Source organism: Doryrhamphus excisus, chromosome 3 (assembly GCF_030265055.1).
Source record: "Doryrhamphus excisus isolate RoL2022-K1 chromosome 3, RoL_Dexc_1.0, whole genome shotgun sequence".
Taxonomy (NCBI): domain Eukaryota; kingdom Metazoa; phylum Chordata; class Actinopteri; order Syngnathiformes; family Syngnathidae; genus Doryrhamphus; species Doryrhamphus excisus.
The window spans coordinates 22,360,774-22,386,948 of record NC_080468.1 but is presented as its reverse complement, the minus strand read 5'-3'; the positions used below and the strand labels follow the sequence as shown (position 1 = coordinate 22,386,948).

Below are 26,175 nucleotides of genomic sequence, written 5' to 3'. Positions count from 1 at the left end.
GGTACAGGCTGTGACTAGTCCCAACAACACTTTCAACCTAACTATTGATCCAGACTCGATAGCTGTCAATCGTAAGTGGACATTTCTGTGGATTTTTCCAATGCCTGTCCAGTCTTACAGGGTTTAATGACTAATTGTTTTGTTTTCCATTACCATTAAACAGCTGAACAGCCCAGAACAACCACCCAGAGACCAACAACCACCAATGGACCAGTAGCCACTAATGGGCCTACAACTGCAGTGACATCGGTTCCCTCACCGGTTGTGTTTGTTGAAGCCGTTTTGGAGAAACCTTTTGTGCCAGAATTGAATGATCCCAACAGTGAACAATACCAAACTCTTCAAACACAAGTGGTATCAATGGTGAGCACACTTCCAATCTGTTAGATTTCGTCACTGTTTTTGTTAAATCAGTCAAAACTGCAATTCTTCTTGCAGTGTGACTTCATCTTCTTTGAAGAATTTGGAAGTATTTTCATCAGAACGATTGTTATAGGATTTAGGTAATACTTTAAATATCATGTCGGAGTTTACATGAACGACAATTTAAATTAACTGTTGACTTTTTACCGTTCAAGGCAACAAATGGGAAACACTCAAGTAGAAGTGGAACTGCTGTTCAACGATTCGGTATCGACAGATCAAATCCCAGAAGCGGATGCGGTGGTAGACACGTTGTTACAGGCTGTGACTAGTCCCAACAACACTTTCAACCTAACTATTGATCCAGACTCGATAGCAGTCATTCGTAAGTGGACATTTCTGTGGATTTTTGCAGTGGCTATCCAGTCTTACAGGGTTTACTGACTAATTGTTTTGTTTTCGATTATTAAACAGCTGAACAGCCGAGAACAACCACCCACAGACCAACAACCACCGATGGACCAGTAGCCACTAATGGGCCTACAACTGCAGTGACATCGGTTCCCTCACCTCCCTCACCGGTTGTGTCTGTTGAAGCCGTTTTGGAGAAACCTTTTGTGCCAGAATTGAATGATCCCAACAGTGAACAATACCAAACTCTTCAAACACAAGTGGTATCAATGGTAAGTATATTTCTAGTCTGAGATTTCTCCACTGCTTTTTCTGAATTGACTCAAGACTGCAATTCTTCTTGCAGTGTGACTTCATCTTCTTTGAAGCATTTGGAAGTATTTTCATCAGAACGATTGTTATTGGATTTAGGTAATACTTTAAATACAGGTCTGTCGGAGTTGACATGATCTACAATTGAAATCAACTGTGGACTTTTTACCGTTCAAGGCCACAAATGGGAAACACTCAAGTAGAAGTGGAACTGCTGTTCAACGATTCGGTATCGACAGATCAAATCCCAGAAGCGGATGCGGTGGTAGACACGTTGGTACAGGCTGTGACTAGTCCCAACAACACTTTCAACCTAACTATTGATGCAGACTCAATAGCAGTCATTCGTAAGTGGACATTTCGGTGGATTTTTCCAATGGCTGTCCAGTCTTACAGGGTTTACTAAGTAATTGTTTTGTTTTCGATTATTAAACAGCTGAACAGCCGAGAACAACCACCCACAGACCAACAACCACCGATGGACCAGTAGCCACTAATGGACCTACAACTGCAGTGACATCAGTTCCCTCATCGGTTGTGTCTGTTGAAGCCGTTTTGGAGAAACCTTTTGTGCCAGAATTGAATGATCCCAACAGTGAACAATACCAAACTCTTCAAACACAAGTGGTATCAATGGTAAGTATATTTCTAGTCTGAGATTTCTCCACTGCTTTTTGTGAATTGACTCAAAACTGCAATTCTTCTTGCAGTGTGACTTCATCTTCTTTGAAGCATTTGGAAGTATTTTCATCAGAACGATTGTTATTGGATTTAGGTAATACTTTAAATATCATGTCGGAGTTTACATGAACGACAATTTAAATTAACTGTTGACTTTTTACCGTTCAAGGCCACAAATGGGAAACACTCAAGTAGAAGTCGAACTGCTGTTCAACGATTCGGTATCAACAGATCAAATTCCAGAAGCGGATGCGGTGGTAGACACGTTGGTACAGGCTGTGACTAGTCCCAACAACACTTTCAACCTAACTATTGATCCAGACTCGATAGCAGTCATTCGTGAGTTGATGTTTATGTCGTTTTTTTTTCAGTTGATGCACATTCTTAAAGGGTTTACTGAATACATTCTTTCATTTTAAATATTTTGTCCTGAAAAGCAGCTGAACAGCCAAGAACAACTACCCAGAGACCAACAACCACGGATAGACCAGTAGCCACTAATGGGCCTACAACTGCAGTGACATCGGTTCCCTCACCGGTTGTGTCTGTTGAAGCCGTTTTGGAGAAACCTTTTGTGCCAGAATTGAATGATCCCAACAGTGAACAATACCAAACTCTTCAAACACAAGTGGTATCAATGGTAAGTATATTTCTAGTCTGAGATTTCTCCTCTGCTTTTTGTGAATTGACTCAAAACTGCAATTCTTCTTGCAGTGTGACTTCATCTTCTTTGAAGCATTTGGAAGTATTTTCATCAGAACGATTATCATTGGATTTAGGTAATACTCTAAATACAGGTCTGTCGGAGTTTACATGATCTACAATTGAAATCAACTGTTGACTTTTTACCGTTCAAGACCACAAATGGAAAACACACAAGTAGAAGTGGAACTGCTGTTCAACGATTCGGTATCGACAGATCAAATCCCAGAAGCGGATGCGGTGGTAGACACGTTTGTACAGGCTGTGACTAGTCCCAACAACACTTTCAACCTAACTATTGATCCAGACTCGATAGCAGTCATTCGTAAGTGGACATTTCTGTGGATTTTTGCAGTGGCTGTCCAGTCTTACAGGGTTTACTAATTGTTTTGTTTTCCATTATCATTAAACAGCTGAACGGCCAAGAACAACCACCCAGAGACCAACAACCACCGTTGGACCAGTAGCCAGTACTGGGCCTACAACTGCATTGACATCAGTTCCCTCACCTCCCTCACCGATTGTGTCTCTTGAAGCCGTTTTGGACAAACCTTTTGTGCCAGAATTGAATGATCCCAACAGTGAACAATACCAAACTCTTCAAACACAAGTGGTATCAATGGTGAGTGCACTTACAATCTGTTAGATTTCTGCACTGTTTTTTTGTGAAATCACTCAAAACCGTCATTCTTCTTGCAGTGTGACTTCATCTTCTTTGAAGCATTTGGAAGTATTTTCATCAGAACTATTGTTATTGGATTTAGGTAATACTTTAAATACAGGTCTGTCGGAGTTGACATGATCTACAATTGAAATTAACTGTTGACTTTTTACCGTTCAAGGCCACAAATGGGAAACACTCAAGTAGAAGTGGAACTGCTGTTCAATGATTCGGTATCGACAGATCAAATCCCAGAAGCAGATGCGGTGGTAGACACGTTGGTACAGGCTGTGACTAGTCCCAACAACACTTTCAACCTAACTATTGATCCAGACTTGATAGCAGTCATTCGTAAGTGGACATTTCTGTGGATTTTTGCAGTGGATGTCCAGTCTTACAGGGTTTACTGACTAATTGTTTTGTTTTCCATTATCATTAAACAGCTGAACAGCCAAGAACAACCACCCAGAGACCAACAACCACCGATGGACTAGTAGCCACTAATGGGCCTACAACTGCAGTGACATCAGTTCCCTCACCGGTTGTGTCTGTTGAAGCCGTTTTGGAGGAACCTTTTGTGCCAGAATTGAATGATCCCAACAGTGAACAATACCAAACTCTTCAAACACAAGTGGTATCAATGGTAAGTATATTTCTAGTCTGAGATTTCTCCACTGATTTTGTGAATTGACTCAAAACTGCAATTCTTCTTGCAGTGTGACTTCATCTTCTTTGAAGCATTTGGAAGTATTTTCATCAGAACGATTGTTATTGGATTTAGGTAATACTTTAAATACAGGTCTGTCACAGTTTACATGACCTATAATTGAAATGAACTGTTGACTTTTTAAAATTCAAGGCCACAAATGGGAAACACTCAAGTAGAAGTGGAACTCCTGTTCAACGATTCGGTATCGACAGATCCAATCCCAGAAGCGGATGCGGTGGTAGACACGTTGGTACAGGCTGTGACTAGTCCCAACAACACTTTTAACATAACTATTGATCCAGAATCGATAGCAGTCGTTCGTAAGTGGACATTTCTGTGGATTTTTGCAGTGGCTGTCCAGTCGTATTACTTGTTTTGTTTTCCATTATCATTAAACAGCTGAACAGCCAAGAACAACCACCCAGAGACCAACAACCACCGATGGACCAGTAGCCACTAATGGGCCTACAACTGCAGTGACATCAGTTCCTTCACCGGTTGTGTCCGTTGAAGCCGTTTTGGAGGAACCTTTTGTGCCAGAATTGAATGATCCCAACAGTGAACAATACCAAACTCTTCAAACACAAGTGGTATCAATGGTAAGTATATTTCTAGTCTGAGATTTCTCCACTGCTTTTTGTGAATTGACTAAAGACTGCAATTCTTCTTGCAGTGTGACTTCATCTTCTTTGAAGCATTTGGAAGTATTTTCATCAGAACGATTGTTATTGGATTTAGGTAATACTTTAAATACAGGTCTGTCGGCGTTTATATGATCTGCAATTGAAATCAACTGTTGACTTTTTCCGTTCAAGGCCACAAATGGGAAACACTCAAGTAGAAGTGGAACTGCTGTTCAACGATTCGGTATCGACAGATCCAATCCCAGAAGCGGATGCGGTGGTAGACACTTTGGTACAGGCTGTGACTAGTCCCAACAACACTTTCAACATAACTATTGATCCAGACTCAATAGCAGTCATTCGTAAGTGGACATTTCTGTGGATTTCTCCAATGGCTGTCCGGTCTTACAGGGTTTACTGACTAATTGTTTTGTTTTCGATTATTAAACAGCTGAACAGCCGAGAACAACCACCCACAGACCAACAACCACCAATGGACCAGTAGCCACTAATGGGCCTACAACTGCAGTGACATTAGTTCCCTCACCTCCCTCACCGGTTGTGTCCGTTGAAGCCGTTTTGGAGAAACCTTTTGTGCCAGAATTGAATGATCCCAACAGTGAACAATACCAAACTCTTCAAACACAAGTGGTATCAATGGTGAGCACACTTCCAATCTGTTAGATTTCTGCACTGTTTTTGTTAAATCAGTCAAAACATTAATTCTTCTTGCAGTGTGACTTCATCTTCTTCGAAGCATTTGGAAGTATTTTCATCAGAACCATCTTCATTGCTTTTAGGTAATACTCTAAATACAGAGACTGCTATGACAGTTTACATGATCTACAATTGAAATCTACTGTTGACTTTTTACCGTTCAAGGCCACAAATGGGAAACACCCAAGTAGAAGTGGAACTGCTGTTCAACGATTCGGTATTGACAGATCAAATCCCAGAAGCGGATGCGGTGGTAGACACGTTGGTACAGGCTGTGACTAGTCCCAACAACACTTTCAACCTAACTATTGATCCAGACTCGATAGCAGTCATTCGTAAGTGGACATTTCTGTGGATTTTTGCAGTGGCTGTCCAGTCGTATGAATTGTTTTGTTTTCCATTATCATTAAACAGCTGAACAGCGAAGAACAACCACCCAGAGACCAACAACCAGTGATGGACCAGTAGCCACTAATGGGCCTACAACTGCAGTGACATCAGTTCCCTTACCTCCCTCACCGGTTGTGTCTGTTGAAGCCGTTTTGGAGAAACCTTTTGTGCCAGAATTGAATGATCCCAACAGTGAACAATACCAAACTCTTCAAACACAAGTGGTATCAATGGTAAGTATATTTTTAGTCTGAGATTTCTCCACTGCTTTTTGTGAATTGACTCAAAACTGCAATTCTTCTTGCAGTGTGACTTCATCTTCTTTGAAGCATTTGGAAGTATTTTCATCAGAACGATTGTTATTGGACTTAGGTAATACTTTAAATACAGGTCTGTCGGAGTTTACATGATCTACAATTGAAATCAACTGTTGGTTTTTCCCGTTCAAGGCCACAAATGGGAAACACCCAAGTAGAAGTGGAACTGCTGTTCAATGATTCGGTATCAACAGATCAAATCCCAGAAGCGGATGCGGTGGTAGACACGTTGGTACAGGCTGTGACTAGTCCCAACAACACTTTCAAACTAACTATTGATCCAGACTCGATAGCAGTCATTCGTAAGTGGACATTTCTGTGGATTTTTGCAGTGGCTGTCCAGTCTTACAGGGTTTAGTGACTCATTGTTTTGTTTTCCATTATCATTAAACAGCTGAACAGCCAAGAACAACCACCCACAAACCAACAACTCATGTACCTACATCCACAAATGCACCATTAACCACAACTCATGGACCAACAAGCAGCCAAGTTCCCTCAGCTCATCGACCAACGGCCACCCTTGGGTCAACAACCACCCAAATTCCTACAACTCACAGACCAGTAACCACCCACATTCCCATAACACATGGAGCAGTAACAACCCAGACATCTACATCCCAGGGATCAACCACAACCCACATACCAACAACTCATGCACCAGTAAGCACCCAGGTATCTACAACTCATGAACCAACAACCATCCAGGTTCCCTCAACCCATGGGCCAACCATCGCCCATGGACCAACAACCACCCAAATTCCCACAACTCATGGACCAATAAGCACCCACATGCCCACAATCCATGAAGAAGTAACCACCCAACCATCTACAACCCATGGACCAACCGCCACGCAGGTTCACACAACGCATGGACAAAGAAGTACCCCAGTACTTACAACTCATGGACCATCAAACAGCCAGGTTCCCACAACTCATGGACCAACAAGCAGCCAACTCCTCTCAACTCATGGACCAACGACCACCCATGGGCCAAAAACCACCAAAATTCTTACAACTCACGAACCAGTAAGCAGAAGTACCCCGGTACCTTCAACTCATAGACCAACAAACACCCAGGTTCCCACAACTAACGGACCAACAAGCAACCATGTTCCCACAACTCACGGACCAACAAGCAGCCAAGATCCCTCAGCTCATGGACCAACGACCACCCATGAGCCAACAACCACCCAAATTCCCACATCCCATGGGCCAACAACCACCCACATGCCCACAACTCGTGGAGCAGTAACAACCCAGGGATCTACAATCCATGGGCCTATAAGCACCCACATGCCCACAACTCAGGGACCAGTAACCACTCAGGCATCTACAGCTCATGGACCAATAATCACCCACATGCCCTCAACCCATGGAGCAGTAACCACCCAGGCATCTACAACTCATGAACCAGCAAGCATCCAGGTTCCCTCAACCCATGGGCCAACCATCGCCCATGGGCCAACAACCACCCAATTTCCCACAACTCATGGCCCAATAAGCACCCAGATGACCACAATCCATGAAGAAGTAACCACTAAGGCCTCTACAACCCATGTACCATCAGACAGCCAGGTTCCCACAACTCATGGACCAACAAGCAGCCAACTCCGCTCAGCTCATGGACCAACGACCACCCATGGGCCAAGCACCACCCAAATTCTTACAACTCACGGACCAGTAAGCACCCAGGTATCTACAACTGATGGACCAGGAAGCATCCAGGTTCCATCAACTCATGGACCAATAACCACCCACATGCCCATAACACATAAAGCAGTAACGACCCAGGCATCTATATCCCATGGACCAACCACTACCCAAATTCCCACAACTCATGGATCAACAACCACACACATACCTACAACTCATGGACCGACAACCACCCAGGTATCTACAACTCATGAACCAACAAACATCCAGGTTGCCTCAACCCATGGGCCAACCACTGCCCATGGGCCAACACCCACGCACATGCCCACAACTCATGGACCAATAAGCACCCACATGCCCACAATCCATGAAGAAGTAACCACTCAGGCATCTACAACGCATGGACCAACTACCATGCAGGTTCACACAACGCATGGGCAAAGAAGTACCCCAGTACCTACAACTCATGGACCATCAGACAGCCAGGTTCCTACAACTCATGGACCATCAGACAGCCAGGTTCCTACAACTCATGGACCATCAGACAGCCAGGTTCCCACAACTCATGGACCAACGGCCACCAATGGGCCAAGAACCACCCAAATTCTTACAACTCACGGACCAGTAACCACCCAGGTATCTACAACTGATGGACCAGCAAGCATCCAGGTTCCATCAACTCATGGACCAATAACCACCCACATGCCCATAACACACAAAGCAGTAACGACCCAGGCATCTGTATCCCATGGACCAACCACTACCCAAATTCCCACAACTCATGGATCAACAACCACCCACATGCCTACAACTCATGGACCGACAACCACCCAGGTATCTACAACTCATGAACCAACAAGCATCCAGGTTGCCTCAACCCATGGGCCAACCACCGCCCATGGGCCAACACCCACACACATGCCCACAACTCATGGACCAACAAGCACCCACATGCCCACAATCCATGAAGAAGTAACCACTCAGGCATCTACAACCCATGGACCAACCGCCATGCAGGTTCACACAACGCATGGACAAAGAAGTACCCCAGTACCTACAACTCATGGACCATCAGACAGCCAGGTTCCTACAACTCATGGACCAACGACCACCCATGGGCCAAGAACCACCCAAATTCTTACAACTCACGGACCAGTAACCACCCAGGTATCTACAACTGCTCCATCAACTCATGGACCAATAACCACTCTCATGCCCATAACACATAAAGCAGTAACGACCCAGGCATCTGTATCCCATGGACCAACCACTACCCAAATTCCCACAACTCATGGACCAACAACCACCCACATGCCTACAACTCATGGACCGACAAACATCCAGGTATCTACAACTCATGAACCAACAAGCATCCAGGTTGCCTCAACCTATGGGCCAACCACCGCCCATGGGCCAACACCCAGACACATGCCCACAACTCATGGACCAACAAGCACCCACATGCCCACAATCCATGCAGAAGTAACCACTCAGGCATCTACAACCCATGGACCAACCGCCATGCAGGTTCACACAACGCATGGACAAAGAAGTACCCCAGTACCTACAACTCATGGACCATCAGACAGCCAGGTTCCTACAACTCATGGACCATCAGACAGCCAGGTTCCTACAACTCACGGACCATCAGACAGCCAGGTTCCTACAACTCACGGACCATCAGACAGCCAGGTTCCCACAACTCATGGACCAACGACCACCCATGGGCCAAGAACCACCCCAATTCTTCCAACTCGTGGACCAATAACCACCCACATGCCCATAACACAGAAAGCAGTAACGACCCAGGCATCTGTATCCCATGGACCAACCACTACCCAAATTCCCACAACTCATGGACCAACAACCACCCACATGCCTACAACTCATGGACCGACAAACACCCAGGTATCTACAACTCATGAACCAACAAGCATCCAGGTTGCCTCAGCCCATGGGCCAACCACCGCCCATGGGCCAACACCCACACACATGCCCACAACTCATGGACCAACAAGCACCCACATGCCCACAATCCATGAAGAAGTAACCACTCAGGCATCTACAACCCATGGACCAACCGCCATGCAGGTTCACACAATGCATGGACAAAGAAGTACCCCAGTACCTACAACTCATGGACCATCAGACAGCCAGGTTCCTACAACTCATGGACCATCAGACAGCCAGGTTCCTACAACTCATGGACCATCAGACAGCCAGGTTCCCACAACTCATGGACCAACGACGACCCGTGGGCCAAGAACCACCCAAATTCTTCCAACTCACGGACCAGCAACCATCCAGGTATCTACAACTGCTCCATCAACTCATGGACCAATAACCACCCACATGCCCATAACACATAAAGCAGTAACGACCCAGGCATCTGTATCCCATGGACCAACCACTACCCAAATTCCCACAACTCATGGACCAACAACCACCCACATGCCTACAACTCATGGACCGACAAACACCCAGGTATCTACAACTCATGAACCAACAAGCAGCCAAGATCCCTCAGCTCATGGACCAACGACCACCCATGAGCCAACAACCACCCACATGCCCATAACACAGAAAGCAGTAACGACCCAGGCATCTGTATCCCATGGACCAACCACGACACAAATTCCCACGACTCATGGATCAACAAGCACCCACATGCCTACAACTCATGGACCGACAACCACCCAGTTATCTACAACTCATGAACCAACAAGCATCCAGGTTGCCTCAACCCATGGGCCAACCACCGCCCATGGGCCAACAAGCACCCACATGCCCACAATCCATGAAGAAGTAACCACTCAGGCATCTACAACCCATGGACCAACCGCCATGCAGGTTCACACAACGCATGGACAAAGAAGTACCCCAGTACCTACAACTCATGGACCATCAGACAGCCAGGTTCCTACAACTCATGGACCATCAGACAGCCAGGTTCCCACAACTCATGGACCAACGACCACCCATGGGCCAAGAACCACCCAAATTCTTCCAACTCATGGACCAATAACCACCCACATGCCCATAACACATAAAGCAGTAACGACCCAGGCATCTATATCCCATGGACCAACCACGACCCAAATTCCCACGACTCCTGGATCAACAACCACCCACATGCCTACAACTCATGGACCGACAACCACCCAGGTATCTACAACTCATGAACCAACAAGCATCCAGGTTGCCTCAGCCCATGGGCCAACCACTGCCCATGGGCCAACACCCACACACATGCCCACAACTCATGGACCAACAAGCACCCACATGCCCACAATCCATGAAGAAGTAACCACTCAGGCATCTACAACCCATGGACCAACCGCCATGCAGGTTCACACAACGCATGGACAAAGAAGTACCCCAGTACCTACAACTCATGGACCATCAGACAGCCAGGTTCCTACAACTCACGGACCATCAGACAGCCAGGTTCCTACAACTCATGGACCATCAGACAGCCAGGTTCCCACAACTCATGGACCAACGACGACCCGTGGGCCAAGAACCACCCAAATTCTTCCAACTCACGGACCAGCAACCATCCAGGTATCTACAACTGCTCCATCAACTCATGGACCAATAACCACCCACATGCCCATAACACATAAAGCAGTAACGACCCAGGCATCTGGACCAACCACGACACAAATTCCCACGACTCATGGATCAACAAGCACCCACATGCCTACAACTCATGGACCAACAACCACCCACATGCCTACAACTCATGGACCGACAACCACCCAGTTATCTACAACTCATGAACCAACAAGCATCCAGGTTGCCTCAACCCATGGGCCAACCACCGCCCATGGGCCAACAAGCACCCACATGCCCACAATCCATGAAGAAGTAACCACTCAGGCATCTACAACCCATGGACCAACCGCCATGCAGGTTCACACAACGCATGGACAAAGAAGTACCCCAGTACCTACAACTCATGGACCATCAGACAGCCAGGTTCCTACAACTCATAGACCATCAGACAGCCAGGTTCCCACAACTCATGGACCAACGACCACCCATGGGCCAAGAACCACCCAAATTCTTCCAACTCATGAACCAATAACCACTCACATGCCCATAACACAGAAAGCAGTAACGACCCAGGCATCTATATTCCATGGACCAACCACTACCCAAATTCCCACAACCCATGGGCCAACAACCACCCACATGCCCATAACACAGAAAGCAGTAACGACCCAGGCATCTATATCCCATGGACCAACCACTACCCAAATTCCCACAACTCATGGATCAACAACCACCCACATGCCCACAACTCATGGACCGACAACCACCCAGGTATCTACAACTCATGAACCAACAAGCATCCAGGTTGCCTCAGCCCATGGGCCAACCACTGCCCATGGGCCAACACCCACCCATGGGCCAACCACCGCCCATGGGCCAACAACCGCCCACATGCCCACAACTCATGGGCCAACAACGTCTCCACCACCAGTCGTCATTCTTTCTGCGACTTTGGAGGAACCTTTTGTAGAAGAATTCAATGATGTCAATAGTGAACAGTACAAAGCTCTTGAAACACAAGTGGTCACGGCGGTAAGTCCATATTCCTATTTTGTCACTTTTTCTGCTTTCTAATGTTTTAAAACATTTTTATCTGTATTACAGTGTGACATCATCTATAGGGCAAGATTTGGTTTCATCTTCATCCGCACCTATGTCATCCAAATCATGTACAGTTTTCACAAAATGATGTAAATATTGTACGTTATTGTTGGAAAAGATCATTTATGCAATTTATGTGCAACACAGCCGCGTAGTGGTCATCACGCGAATGGACAACACGCGAGTGGATGTGGGACTGGAGTTTGTGGACACGGCGTCAACCCCGCAGGATGACCTCGTCGTTTCCACTTTGCAGGAAACACTCAGTCAACCCAACAACACGTTCAACATCAGCATCGTTCAAAACAGCGTTAAAGTCTTACGTAAGTTAATCGTTTCATTTATATATCCTGATTAACCCACATTTTTTTTTTAAACCAGGTTCTTCTGAATGTTTTGACAGAATCTCCACATAAAGCGAATTCAACAACGCCAAAGCCTGCTTCTACGACCAAAAAGGCACCATCAACGCCATTGCAGCTAACAATACGGACATTGAGGTTTACGTCAGTGGGCGAGACATTCATCAGTGACTTGCTCAATCAGTCGTCTGCTCCGTTTATTGCTCGAGCGACGATGATCAAAACTACGGTAAGAAAAACGCAATGCTAGATTCTCAGCATTCACTTTCATAATAACAAAGTTTATGCCCACAGAATAGCATTGTCTGGTGTGTTTTCCCCCTTCTTGATAGGTTTTTTTGTCACACTTAAATGTTTCAGATCATCAAACTAACGTAAATATTAGTCAACGACACAACTGGACACAAAATGTTGTTGTTAAATTAAACGTTTTACTATTAAGGGAGAAAAAAAAATCCAAACCTACATGGCCCTGAATAAGAATAATTACCCGAGCTGTAGAAAGTCATGGTATTGAAAGTTAAAGACGCCATGATCCACATTAGTGCAGGTTTCTGCTCATTATTTGAATAGGAAATATGCATATTCAGGTATTTTTACTCAAGAAAATGTAAAAAAAAAAACAATTGAAATCATACAGAAAATAAAGTTCAATGGACTAATAAATTTTTTTTATGTCATTGATATCATTTTTTTTTATTTTTCAACAGGACTGGCAACTCCACGCATACAGTCAGAACTCATGTCACATTCACAGACACTCAGAAATCACACAACTAACACTACAGTACGCATACTGTAACTGCCTGGTTGCTGATCTGACATAGAAAGGTTGCTAGTGCTTTGACTTTCATTTTTCATCACTTTCAGTTAATTATTTTTTTTTTTTACTCTTTTGTCTTTCATTTGATCTGTGCAGTGTTAGTAAGTTAAAAAAAATTGAGGTACATTTAGATATACGATCCCACTAGATAAAGACAGAGTCTAGGAAAAGACCTTGCACGTAACCTGAGGACCACCTGTAATTAGGCACACTATAGTTTGTATTATGTTTGATTCCCAGCAGTCACACAACAATAAAAAAATTACACAAGATAATAATTTATTCTGGGCGGCACGGTGGTCTAGGGGTTAGCGCACAGACCTCACAGCTAGGAGACCAGGGTTCAATTCCACCCTCGGCCATCTCTGTGTGGAGTTTGCATGTTCTCCCCGTGCATGCGTGGGTTTTCTCCGAGTACTCCGGTTTCCTTCCACATTCCAAAAACATGCTAGGTTAATTGGTGACTCCAAATTGTCCATAGGTATGAATGTGAGTGTGAATGGTTGTTTGTCTATATGTGCCCTGTGATTGGCTGGCCACCAGTCTAGGGTGTACCCCGCCTTACGCCCGAAGACAGCTGGGATAGGCTCCAGCAACCCCCGCGACCCTCGTGAGGAAAAGCGGTAGAAAATGAATGAATGAATGAATAATTTATTCTCAGTATGCCCGCTAATCATAAGAAACATATTTGGCCATACAAGAAGATTCACAGCATTCACAATCGATGCAATAGCAGCATGTTAGTTAGTATGTTTGATTAAAATAACACATTTTGTGGTAAAAAAAAAAAAAAAAAATCGTACATAACAGTGTGAATGTTTTTTTCTCGGCAGTCAGTAAATTAAGATATAATGTAAAAACAAATAATAAATGTATAATGCTATTTCTCCACAGCTTGAACCTTTCTACAGCAGCGCCTTTTCCTCTTTCAACTCCTTGAGAGTTACATCATTCAGGTATTTTATTGTTTTTTTTATTGAATGTTAATATATCATTGTGTTGTGTGTTCATGGTACAGTGTTTTTTTTATTTTTATTTTTTGTCAGTAATGGCTCAATCATCAACAACATGAACTTGAGGTTTATATCGGGGTCGGTGCCCAACAACACCGCCATTGGACAAGTATTGATCGACGCTGCGCCGAACATCACGGCATTTAACGTGGACGTCACATCCATTTTTGTGAACGGAATGCGTAAGATCATTTTTTGTGTTATTTTCATTCAAAAAATTAAGAACAGACACAATCATAATGTTTTTTTTTTCTTGATGTCTGTAGAGGTTTCCAGTGGAACGAGCCACAAGACGAGCATCATCACTGCATCCTGCCTAGCGCTGTTGTCATGGTTACTGTCCAGCCAGCACTAGCATCAGCATCAATGTGTATGTTAATATATAGATCTATAGCTAATATATATTTTCATTGCATTTAATGTGTTACAATTGAACAAAGTTCCCAAACTGACGCTCAGGGGCCAAGATGTGTACGCTTTTTCTTTTGGGTTGCTAATAAAATAAAGTCATTTATTTGCAAGATGGGTGTTCTTCCTCCTCTTGAATAAAGGTTTTTAACTACGTTAAAAAGCCATAGCATTTCAGTATGTGGAATCAAACTATGGAATGGATTGAGTAAGGAAATCAAACAATGCACAACGATGAGAGACAATTCAAGAAACAATACAAGCAGTTGATGTTTGCTAAATACAAGGATGAAGAGTCTTGAACCAGTCATGATGTGCTATATATATCACTATATTGACACTTACTATGGTACACATTATGTCATTGGATGCTCATATCACCTTGTACTTCGGTACGAGGTGCATTATTAAAAATAAAAAAAACACAAAAAAACCTTAAACTGTATTATGGAAAGCAGGAAGTGAACAAATGTAACAGTTACTGATTGTAAAAGTACCAGATGGAGGGGTAGGATTTAATAAGCTTTGCTTCTTCCTACTCCTTTTGGACATGTGGAACTGTGAACTGATTATGTGATGCATTCAATTGTAATCTGATGCATGTTCAAATGAAATAAAACCATTACCATAAATGGGTTTCGTAAATATTATAGAATCACATAGTGGATAGCACAGTGGAACCTGGGTTAGCATTATTAATATGCTCGAGAAAGTCCAACTCGACCAAAACATGCTCTCACTGAATCAATTTTTCTCATAAGAAATAATGTAAGCCCAATGAATTAATACCAGAAAGACACAAATATTAAACCCTTGGGTTTTACTATTATAGTTCAATATAAAGAAATACATTCAAAATGCATATACCAAATTCAAATAAATGATAAATGAAAGGGATAAGGCGGCATGGCGGATGAATGGTTAGCGCGCAGACCTCACAGCTAGAAGACCAGGGTTCGATTCCATCCTCGGCCATCTCTGTGTAGAGTTTGCATGTTCTCCCCGTGCATGCGTGGGTTTTCTCCGGGTACTCCGGTTTCCTCCCACATTCCAAAAACATGCTAGGTTAATTGGCGACTCCAAATTGTCCATAGGTATGAATGTGAGTGTGAATGGTTGTTTGTCTATATGTGCCCTGTGATTGGCTGGCAACCAGTCCAGGGTATACCCCGCCTCTTGTCTAATTCATGCATTCTTAAAGGATTACTGCTGGGGGGGGAATAAAAAGTGTTTTTGTAAAAATCCCATCCATTGATTCAATGAAACAATAACCAACCGATTAGTCCGTTATTAAAATAATGGTTATTTGCAGCACAGGGCGGCACGGTGGTCTAGGGTTTAGCGCGCAGACTTCACAGCTAGGAGACCAGGGTTCAATCCCACCCTCGGGCATCTCTGTGTGGAGTTTGCATGTTCTCCCCGTGCATGCGTGGGTTTTCTCCGGGTACTCCGGTTTCCTCCCACATTCCAAAAAAAAAAACATGCTAGGTTAATTGGCGACTCCAAATTGTATGAATGTGAGTGTGAATGGTTGTTTGTCTATATGTGCCCTGTGGTTGGCTGGCGACCAGTCTAGGGTGTACCCCGCCTTACGCCCGAAGACAGCTGGGATAGGCTCCAGCACCCCCCGCGACCCTCGTGAGGAAAAAGCGGTAGAAGATGAATGAATGAATGAATGAATGAATTTGCAGCACAAGTGAAATCATTCTAAAATCATCCCATAAAAAAATATTAATGTATATAAAGTACAAATCAAGCAATTATCAAAAATAAGTCAATAAATTAGAGCATTTTTATGTAAATATTATAATTGAATCAGTACCCTCAGGACATAAAATAAATAAAATGTGAGATTTTCTTGTAGGTTTTTCCTTCATAAACTAAAATAGAACAAGTCATTTCATTTTAATATGCAAATTAGTTAGAAAATAACTTTAATTTCTGATTGCTATGTCACTTTTTTGTTACAAAAACGTACACTTCTTTTTACCAAATAAATAAACGAAAAGCACCTGACACCTCAGAAAGAGAAAGCAGTGCCCTGTCCAGACAGTTTACAGTGGGGAGGGGGGCCAGCTGACCTCGACTGTGGATATAATCAGGGGGGTGGAAGAAATACCAATACAAATCCCATTGAAAACCTTCTGTAGAGAATGCAGAGTCTGAGAACTCAACATGAACCTGTCCATCATCATCATATGTTACATGTGGGAGAAGGTCAGATGCTGCTCTTCTTTGTTTCTTTTTTCATTTAAAACATTTTTACAATTGAATCATATTTTTATTTTATTTGTGTTACTTATAATATTAAAAAAATATATAGTATAGAAAATTGTCATTATTATGATTATTTTTCAATGTCTTGCATATTCAAAACCATCCATCACAGTGTGTGTTTTTTTTTGTTTGATTGACAGGTTGTTTTACATTTTTATTGTCAAACAAAAGAAGGGAGGGTGCCGTGACACATTGCCAAGGCACTGTCACCGCTGACGGAGACACATATTGTTAGCAGATTAAGAGTCCACATTTCTAAAAGATGTCTCACACCACCGACTTTATAAAAAGGCTCCGTTTTTTTGCAGAACTTGCCATAAAAGGTGCGAGTGTCGGTGTGAAAAGGAATAAAAAGTAAAGCAGAAATAAAGAGTTTAGGTAAGTTTTTCATTTGATTGTTTAAAGTCAGATCTTTTTTTGAATGATTTTAATGTTTTACTGTGCTGTAGGGCAATACTTGGGTAATATTTGCAATCCATTCATATTATTTAATTCAAGAAAAGACAGAAAGTCAAAGGTAAAAGCTTTTTGTGTCGATCATACTTGAAAATTCTGAAGAATCGCAACCACAGGTAGTTTGCATCTTATTTTTTGTAAGGAAAATGACAATGACAAATCATTAGTTCATTATTTGTAATGTTACAATACAAGAACAAAGAGTATATTAATCATAATTTTAATAATTCATATTAATTATTATTTTTTAATTAAAAAATAAGTAATAATTAATTAAGAATTCTAATAAAATTTTCATTTTTTTTAGATTAAAGCTCAGAGATTTAAAAACAGTTAATTCTATGAGTAATACCGCCATACTGTTATCACTGTATTCCAAGTGAGCCTATCCCAGCTGACTTTGGACAAGAAGCAGGGTACAAACTGGACTAGTTGCCAGCCAATCACAGGGCACATATAAAAAAACAATCATTTATACTCACATTCATACCTATGGACAATTTAGAGTCGCTACTTAACCTGATCTCTATTTATATTTTCTGGAATATATATGACCGGAGTTCTTTACGTTGTAATTTTACAAACTAAACTAAACTAAACAAACTAAACTTTCTCCGAGTATTCCGGTTTCCGGTTCCTCCCACATTCCAGCAAACCTTGTAAAAAGTTGTAGTATTATGTGTGTTTTTCTACACATTTTTTCCATGCGTTTTCAAGCTTTTTTGACAAAAATATAAAAAATGTTTTGAAGGATTCTGTGTATAATTTTCTGCCAAATTTTTGTGATTTTTTTCATGTTTATTTAATGATTTTACAGGTGCAACAGGACATTATGGATATTGGCAATATTTTAGTGCTGCTAGGTGAGTGCCATTCTTATCAAGAAATATCAATAATTCCAGTGTTATGTAGTGTATTTATATATATATTTGGGATGTTCCGATCAGGACTTTATGCTGCCGATATCGATCCCGCTAATCCATGAGTGAAATCGGCTGATATCGATACCAATACGGATCACATACACGTGTAAATGTTTAAATGTACAAGTGGCTATATTAGGGGTGACCCAGGTTTTATCTTGTGGTTGCATTTAACATGGAAAATTTCATATTTTTCATATTTTCAAGCCAAAAAATCCAATATGCTCGATACCGATCTGTAGTAGATTGATCGGAGCACCTCTAATATATACAGTATATATACAGATAGATATATTTTCGTTCGAATACAGTGGCAATGGCAGTTTCTACACCTTCTGGAGCACAAATTTGTAGCATCAGTGATGGGCTGACAGCGGCATCGACAGCGGTAGTGTCGCTTGTGGCGACTTTTCACGAACCTTTCATTGCGGAGTTGGAGGATAACAGCAGTGCTGAATACAAAAAACTTGAAACACAAGTGCAAGCCATGGTGAGTACACATTGAGGTAAATTCATGTTATGTTCTGATATTTCATTCATGAATTTTATATTTACTACTTTCACAGTGCAACTATATCTTCATCCAAGCATTTAGAGCTAATTTCATCAAAACCACAGTTGTTGGATTTAGGTAACACTTTTATTATATGTAAACGCGCTAATTTTATAGTAGGCACTCTAATAAATCTTTTAAATTTTTTCAATTTAAGTCAACAAATGGCAAACACAGCAGTAGAAATGGTGTTGGAGTTCAGCAATACATCGTCCTACCCAATGCCAGAAGAGGACCTGGTGGTCGAAATGTTCATTCAGGTGGCAAATAACTCCTGCAACCCCTTCAAACTCGCTGTGGATCCACAATCAATTGCATTAATTCGTAAGTAAACTAAACATCATTCTAATCCGTAGCTTTGCATAGGTGTTCCCCAGGGATTGTTTCCAGTGCAAGTTTTTGTTAACCAACGATTTACATGTCCTGGCTGTATACTATTACCTAGAAATTAAACCCTCATTGCTACTCTTCTATTTGTATCGAAAGGTTCAACCACAACACAAGAGCCACCGACAATAATTTCCAAGCCGACGACAATTCCGATAATGTCAACGACAAAGATCGACACAACAATAAGGACAACCACCGATGGACCAGTAGCCACTAATGGGCCTACAACTGCAGTGACATCAGTTCCCTCACCGGTTGTGTCTGTTGAAGCCGTTTTGGAGAAACCTTTTGTGCCAGAATTGAATGATCCCAACAGTGAACAATACCAAACTCTTCAAACACAAGTGGTATCAATGGTGAGTGCACTTCTAATCTGTTAGATTTCGGCACTGTTTTTATTAAATCTGTCAAAACTGTGATTCTTCTTGCAGTGTGACTTCATATTCTTTGAAGCATTTGGAAGTATTTTCATCAGAACGATTGTTATTGGATTTAGGTAATACTTTAAATACAGGTCTGTCACAGTTTACATGACCTAGAATTGAAATGAACTGTTGACTTTTTACCATTCAAGGCCACAAATGGGAAACACTCAAGTAGAAGTGGAACTGCGGTTCAACGATTCGGTATCGACAGATCAAATCCCAGAAGCGGATGCGGTCGTAGACACGTTGGTACAGGCTGTGACTAGTCCCAACAACACTTTCAACCTAACTATTGATCCAGACTCAATAGCAGTCATTCGTAAGTGGACATTTCTGTGGCTTTTTGCAGTGGCTGTCCAGTCTTACGAATTGTTTTGTTTTCCATTATCATTAAACAGCTGAACAGCCAAGAACAACCACCCAGAGACCAACAACCACTGATGGACCAGTAGCCACTAATGGGCCTACAACAACAGTGACATCAGTTCCCTCACCGGTTGTGTCTGTTGAAGCCATTTTGGAGAAACCTTTTGTGCCAGAATTGAATGATCCCAACAGTGAACAATACCAAACTCTTCAAACACAAGTGGTATCAATGGTAAGTATATTTCTAGTCTGAGATTTCTCCACTGCTTTTTGTGAATTGACTCAAAACTGCAATTCTTCTTGCAGTGTGACTTCATCTTCTTTCAAGCATTTGGAAGTATTTTCATCAGAACGATTGTTATTGGATTTAGGTAATACTCTAAATACAGAGACTGTGACAGTTTACATGATCTACAATTGAAATCAACTGTTGACTTTTTACTGTTGAAGGCCACAAATGGGAAACACTCAAGTCGAAGTGGAACTGCTGTTCAACGATTCGGTATCGACAGATCAAATCCCAGAAGCCGATGCGGTGGTAGACACGTTGGTACAGGCTGTGACTAGTCCCAACAACACTTTCAACCTAACTATTGATCCAGACTCGATAGCAGTCATTCGTAAGTGGACATTTCTGTGGATTTTTGCAGTGGCTGTCCAGTCGTATTAATTGTTTTGTTTTCCATTATCATTAAACAGCTGAACAGCCAAGAACAACCACCCAGAGACCAACGACCACCGATGGACCAGTAGCCACTAATGGGCCTACAACTGCAGTGACATCAGTTCCCTCACCGGTTGTGTCTGTTGAAGCCGTTTTGGAGAAACCTTTTGTGCCAGAATTGAATGATCCCAACAGTGAACAATACCAAACTCTTCAAACACAAGTGGTATCAATGGTGAGTGCACTTCTAATCTGTTAGATTTCTGCACTGTTTTTTGTGAAATCACTCAAAACTGCAATTATTCTTGCAGTGTGACTTCATCTTTTTCGAAGCATTTGGAAGTATTTTCATCAGAACGATTGTTATTGGATTTAGGTAATACTTTAAATACAGGTCTGTCACAGTTTACATGACCTAGAATTGAAATGAACTGTGGACTGTTTACCATTCAAGGCCACAAATGGGAAACACTCAAGTAGAAGTGGAACTGCTGTTCAACGATTCGGTATCGACAGATCAAATCCCAGAAGCGGATGCGGTGGTAGACACGTTGGTACAGGCAGTGACTAGTCCCAACAACACTTTCAACCTAACTATTGATCCAGACTCAATAGCAGTAATTCGTGAGTTGATGTTTCTGTCATTTTTTTTGCAGTTAATGCACATTCTTAAAGGGTTTACTGAATACTTTCTTTCATTGTAAATATTTTGTCCTGAAAAACAGCTGAAAAAACAAAAACAACCACCAACAGACCAACAGTTCATGGACCAACAAACAACCCGGCACCAACAACTCATGGACCAACAACCCCCAATGGACCAGTGACATCCCATGGGCAAACAATTGCAATCACCTCAGTTCCCTCACCGGTTGTGTCTGTTGAAGCCGTTTTGGAGGAACCTTTTGTACCAGAATTGAATGATCCCAACAGTGAACAATACCAAACTCTTCAAACACAAGTGGTATCAATGGTAAGTGCACTTCTAATCTGTTAGATTTCTGCACTGTTTTTTGTGAAATCACTCAAAACTGTAATTATTCTTGCAGTGTGACTTCATCTTTTTCGAAGCATTTGGAAGTATTTTCATCAGAACGATTGTTATTGGATTTAGGTAATACTTTAAATACAGGTCTGTCACAGTTTACATGACCTATAATTGAAATGAACTGTGGGCTGTTTACCATTCAAGGCCACAAATGGGAAACACTCAAGTAGAAGTGGAACTGCTGTTCAACGATTCGGTATCGACAGATCAAATCCCAGAAGCGGATGCGGTGGTAGACACGTTGGTACAGGCTGTGACTAGTCCCAACAACACTTTCAACCTAACTATTGATCCAGACTCAATAGCAGTCATTCGTGAGTTGATGTTTCTGTCAATTTTTTTGCAGTTAATGCACATTCTTAAAGGGTTTACTGAATACTTTCTTTCATTGTAAATATTTGGTCCTGAAAAACAGCTGAAAAAACAAAAACAACCACCAACAGACCAACAGTTCATGGGCCAACAAACAACCCGGCACCAACAACTCATGGACCAACAACCCCCAATGGACCAGTGACATCCCATGGGCAAACAATTGCAATCACCTCAGTTCCCTCACCGGTTGTGTCTGTTGAAGCCGTTTTGGAGAAACCTTTTGTGCCAGAATTGAATGATCCCAACAGTGAACAATACCAAACTCTTCAAACACAAGTGGTATCAATGGTAAGTGCACTTCTGATCTGTTAGATTTCGGCACAGTTTTTTATGAAATCAGTCAAAACTGTAATTCTTCTTGTAGTGTGACTTCATCTTCTTTGAAGCATTTGGAAGTATTTTCATCAGAACGATTGTTATTGGATTTAGGTAATACTTTAAATACAGGTCTGTCACAGTTTACATGACGTGTAATTGAAATGAACTGTGGGCTGTTTACCATTCAAGGCCACAAATGGGAAACACTCAAGTAGAAGTGGAACTGCTGTTCAACGATTCGGTATCGACAGATCAAATCCCAGAAGCGGATGCGGTGGTAGACACGTTGGTACAGGCTGTGACTAGTCCCAACAACACTTTCAACCTAACTATTGATCCAGACTCGATAGCAGTCATTCGTAAGTGGACATTTTTTTTGCTGTGTATTTGATGTCTATTATTAAAGTGTTTATTGACTAATAGTATATTTCAATTGTCAATATATTCATAATACAGCTGAAAAAAACAAAACAACAACCCTGGTACCAACAACTCATGGACCAGTGACCACCCATGGGCAAACAACTGCAATCACCTCAGTTCCCTCACCGGTTGTGTCTGTTGAAGCCGTTTTGGAGGAACCTTTTGTGCCAGAATTGAATGATCCCAACAGTGAACAATACCAAACTCTTCAAACACAAGTGGTATCAATGGTAAGTATATTTCTAGTCTGAGATTTCTCCTCTGCTTTTTGTGAATTGACTCAAAACTGCAATTCTTCTTGCAGTGTGACTTCATCTTCTCGGAAGCTTTCGGAAGTCTTTTCATCAGAACCATCTTCATTGCTTTTAGGTAATACTCTAAATACAGAGACTGTGGCAGTTTACAGGATCTACAATTGAAATTAACTGTTGACTTTTTACCGTTCAAGGCCACAAATGGGAAACACTCAAGTAGAAGTGGAACTGCTGTTCAACGATTCGGTATCGACAGATCAAATCCCAGAAGCGGATGCGGTGGTAGACACGTTGGTACAGGCTGTGACTAGTCCCAACAACACTTTCAACCTAACTATTGATCCTGACTCAATAGCAGTCATTCGTAAGTTTTTATTTCTTTTCCTGTTTATTTGATGTCTATTATTAAAGGGTTAACTGACTAATAGTTTATTTCATTGTAAACATTTTTGTTATACAGCTGAAAAAACCAAAACAACCATTTCCAGACCAACAACTCATGGGCCAACAACAACCCTGGTACCAACAGCTCATGGACCAGCATCAACCCTGGTACCACCAACTCATGGACCAACAACCCCCAATGGACCAGTGACATCCCATGGGCCTACAACTGCAGTGACATCAGTTCCCTCACCAGTTGTGTCTGTTGAAGCCGTTTTGGAGGAACCTTTTGTGCCAGAATTGAATGATCCCAACAGTGAACAATACCAAACTCTTCAAACACAAGTGGTATCAATGGTAAGTATATTTCTAGTCTGAGATTTCTCCACTGCTTTTTGGGAATTGACTCAAAACTGCAATTCTTCTTGCAGTGTGACTTCATCTTCTTTGAAGCCTTTGGAAGTATTTTCATCAGAACGATTGTTATTGGATTTAGGTAATACTTTAAATACAGGTCTGTCACAGTTTACATGACCTATAATTGAAATGAACTGTGGGCTGTTTACCATTCAAGGCCACAAATGGGAAACACTCAAGTAGAAGTGGAACTGCTGTTCAACGATTCGGTATCGACAGATCAAATCCCAGAAGCGGATGCGGTGGTAGACACGTTGGTACAGGCTGTGACTAGTCCCAACAACACTTTCAACCTAACTATTGATCCAGACTCCATAGCAGTCATTTGTAAGTTTTTATTTCTTTTGCTGTTTATTTGATGTCTATTATTAAAGGGTTAACTGACTAATGGTTTATTTCATTGTAAACATTTTTGTTATACAGCTGAAAAAACCAAAACAACCATTTCCAGACCAACAACTCGTGGGCCAACAACAACCCTGGTACCAACAACAACCCTAGTACCAACAACCCATGGACCAGCAACAACCCTAGTACCAACAGCTCATGGACCAGCATCAACCCTGGTACCACCAACTCATGGACCAACCCCCAATGGACCAGTGACATCCCATGGGCCTACAACTGCAGTGACATCAGTTCCCTCACCAGTTGTGTCTGTTGAAGCCGTTTTGGAGAAACCTTTTGTGCCAGAATTGAATGATCCCAACAGTGAACAATACCAAACTCTTCAAACACAAGTGGTATCAATGGTGAGTATATTTCTAGTCTGAGATTTCTCCACTGCTTTTTGTGAATTGACTCAAAACTGCAATTCTTCTTGCAGTGTGACTTCATCTTCTTTGAAGCATTTGGAAGTATTTTCATCAGAACGATTGTTATTGGATTTAGGTAATACTTTAAATACAGGTCTGTCACAGTTTACATGACCTAGAATTGAAATTAACTGTTGACTTTTTAAAATTCAAGGCCACAAATGGGAAACACTCAAGTAGAAGTGGAACTGCAGTTCAATGAATCAGTATCGACAGAACAAATCCCAGGAGCTGATGCGGTGGTAGACACGTTGGTACAGGCTGTGACTAGTCCCAACAACACTTTCAACCTAACTATTGATCCAGACTCAATAGCAGTCATTCGTAAGTGGACATTTCTGTGGATATTTCCAGTGGCTGTCCAGTCTTACAGGGCTTACTGACTAATTGTTTTGTTTTCGATTATTAAACAGCTGAACAGCCAAGAACAACCACCCACAGACCAACAACCACCAATGGACCAGTAGCCACTAATGGGCCTACAACTGCAGTGACATCGGTTCCCTCACCGGTTGTGTCTGTTGAAGCCGTTTTGGAGAAACCTTTTGTGCCAGAATTGAATGATCCCAACAGTGAACAATACCAAACTCTTCAAACACAAGTGGTATCAATGGTGAGTGCACTTCTACTCTGTTAGATTTCTCCACTGTTTTTTGTGAAATCACTAAAAACTGTAATTCTTCTTGCAGTGTGACTTCATCTTCTTTGAAGCATTTGGAAGTATTTTCATCAGAACGATTGTTATTGGATTTAGGTAATACTTTAAATATAGGTCTGTCGGAGTTTACATGACCGACAATTGAAATTAACTGTGGGCTGTTTACCATTCAAGGCCACAAATGGGAAACACTCAAGTAGAAGTGGAACTGCTGTTCAACGATTCGGTATCGACAGATCAAATCCCAGAAGCGGATGCGGTGGTAGACACGTTGGTACAGGCTGTGACTAGTCCCAACAACACTTTCAACCTAACTATTGATCCAGACTCAATAGCAGTCATTTGTAAGTTTTTATTTATTTTGTTGTTTATTTGATGTCTATTATTAAAGTGTTAACTGAATAATAGTTTATTTCATTGTAAATATTTTTATTATACAGCTGAAAAAACCAGACCAACAACTCATGGGCCAACAACAACCCTGGTACCAGCAACAACCCTGGTACCACCAACTCATGGACCAACAACCCCCAATGGACCAGTGACATCCCATGGGCCTACAACTGCAGTGACATCAGTTCCCTCACCAGTTGTGTCTGTTGAAGCCGTTTTGGAGGAACCT

At 42.1% G+C, this 26,175-nt stretch overlaps 1 protein-coding gene across 7 annotated transcripts; it reads left to right on the top strand.

The window, feature by feature from the left end:
• The first annotated feature begins 6,022 nt into the window (after positions 1 to 6,022).
• LOC131126450 (mucin-2-like) lies at positions 6,023 to 15,375 on the top strand. Of its 7 annotated transcripts, none has more exons than XM_058068988.1 (9): positions 6,023 to 6,188; positions 6,281 to 8,625; positions 9,202 to 12,132; positions 12,205 to 12,269; positions 12,349 to 12,524; positions 12,605 to 12,792; positions 14,281 to 14,342; positions 14,433 to 14,581; positions 14,666 to 15,375. In XM_058068988.1, exons 1-9 carry the CDS (start codon positions 6,026 to 6,028, stop codon positions 14,752 to 14,754), a joined length of 6,168 nt encoding a protein of 2,055 aa, XP_057924971.1. In that variant the 5' UTR covers positions 6,023 to 6,025; the 3' UTR covers positions 14,755 to 15,375. The 7 variants fall into 7 exon arrangements, with proteins under 7 accessions (XP_057924971.1, XP_057924969.1, XP_057924968.1 ...); XM_058068986.1 differs by having other exon boundaries at positions 6,281 to 9,135; XM_058068985.1 differs by having other exon boundaries at positions 6,281 to 9,732; positions 9,766 to 12,132.
• Positions 15,376 to 26,175: the final 10,800 nt, after the last annotated feature.

What these genes read in the sequence shown, in the direction of transcription:
- LOC131126450 (XM_058068983.1), top strand. Translation starts at nt 6,026, where the DNA reads ATGGGAAACACCCAAGTAGAAGTGGAACTGCTGTTCAATGATTCGGTA. An exon ending in AGACTCGATAGCAGTCATTC is followed by an intron (nt 6,189 to 6,280) that starts GTAAGTGGACAT and finishes ATCATTAAACAG; the next exon opens with CTGAACAGCCAAGAACAACC. An exon ending in AAACAGCGTTAAAGTCTTAC is followed by an intron (nt 12,525 to 12,604) that starts GTAAGTTAATCG and finishes ATGTTTTGACAG; the next exon opens with AATCTCCACATAAAGCGAAT.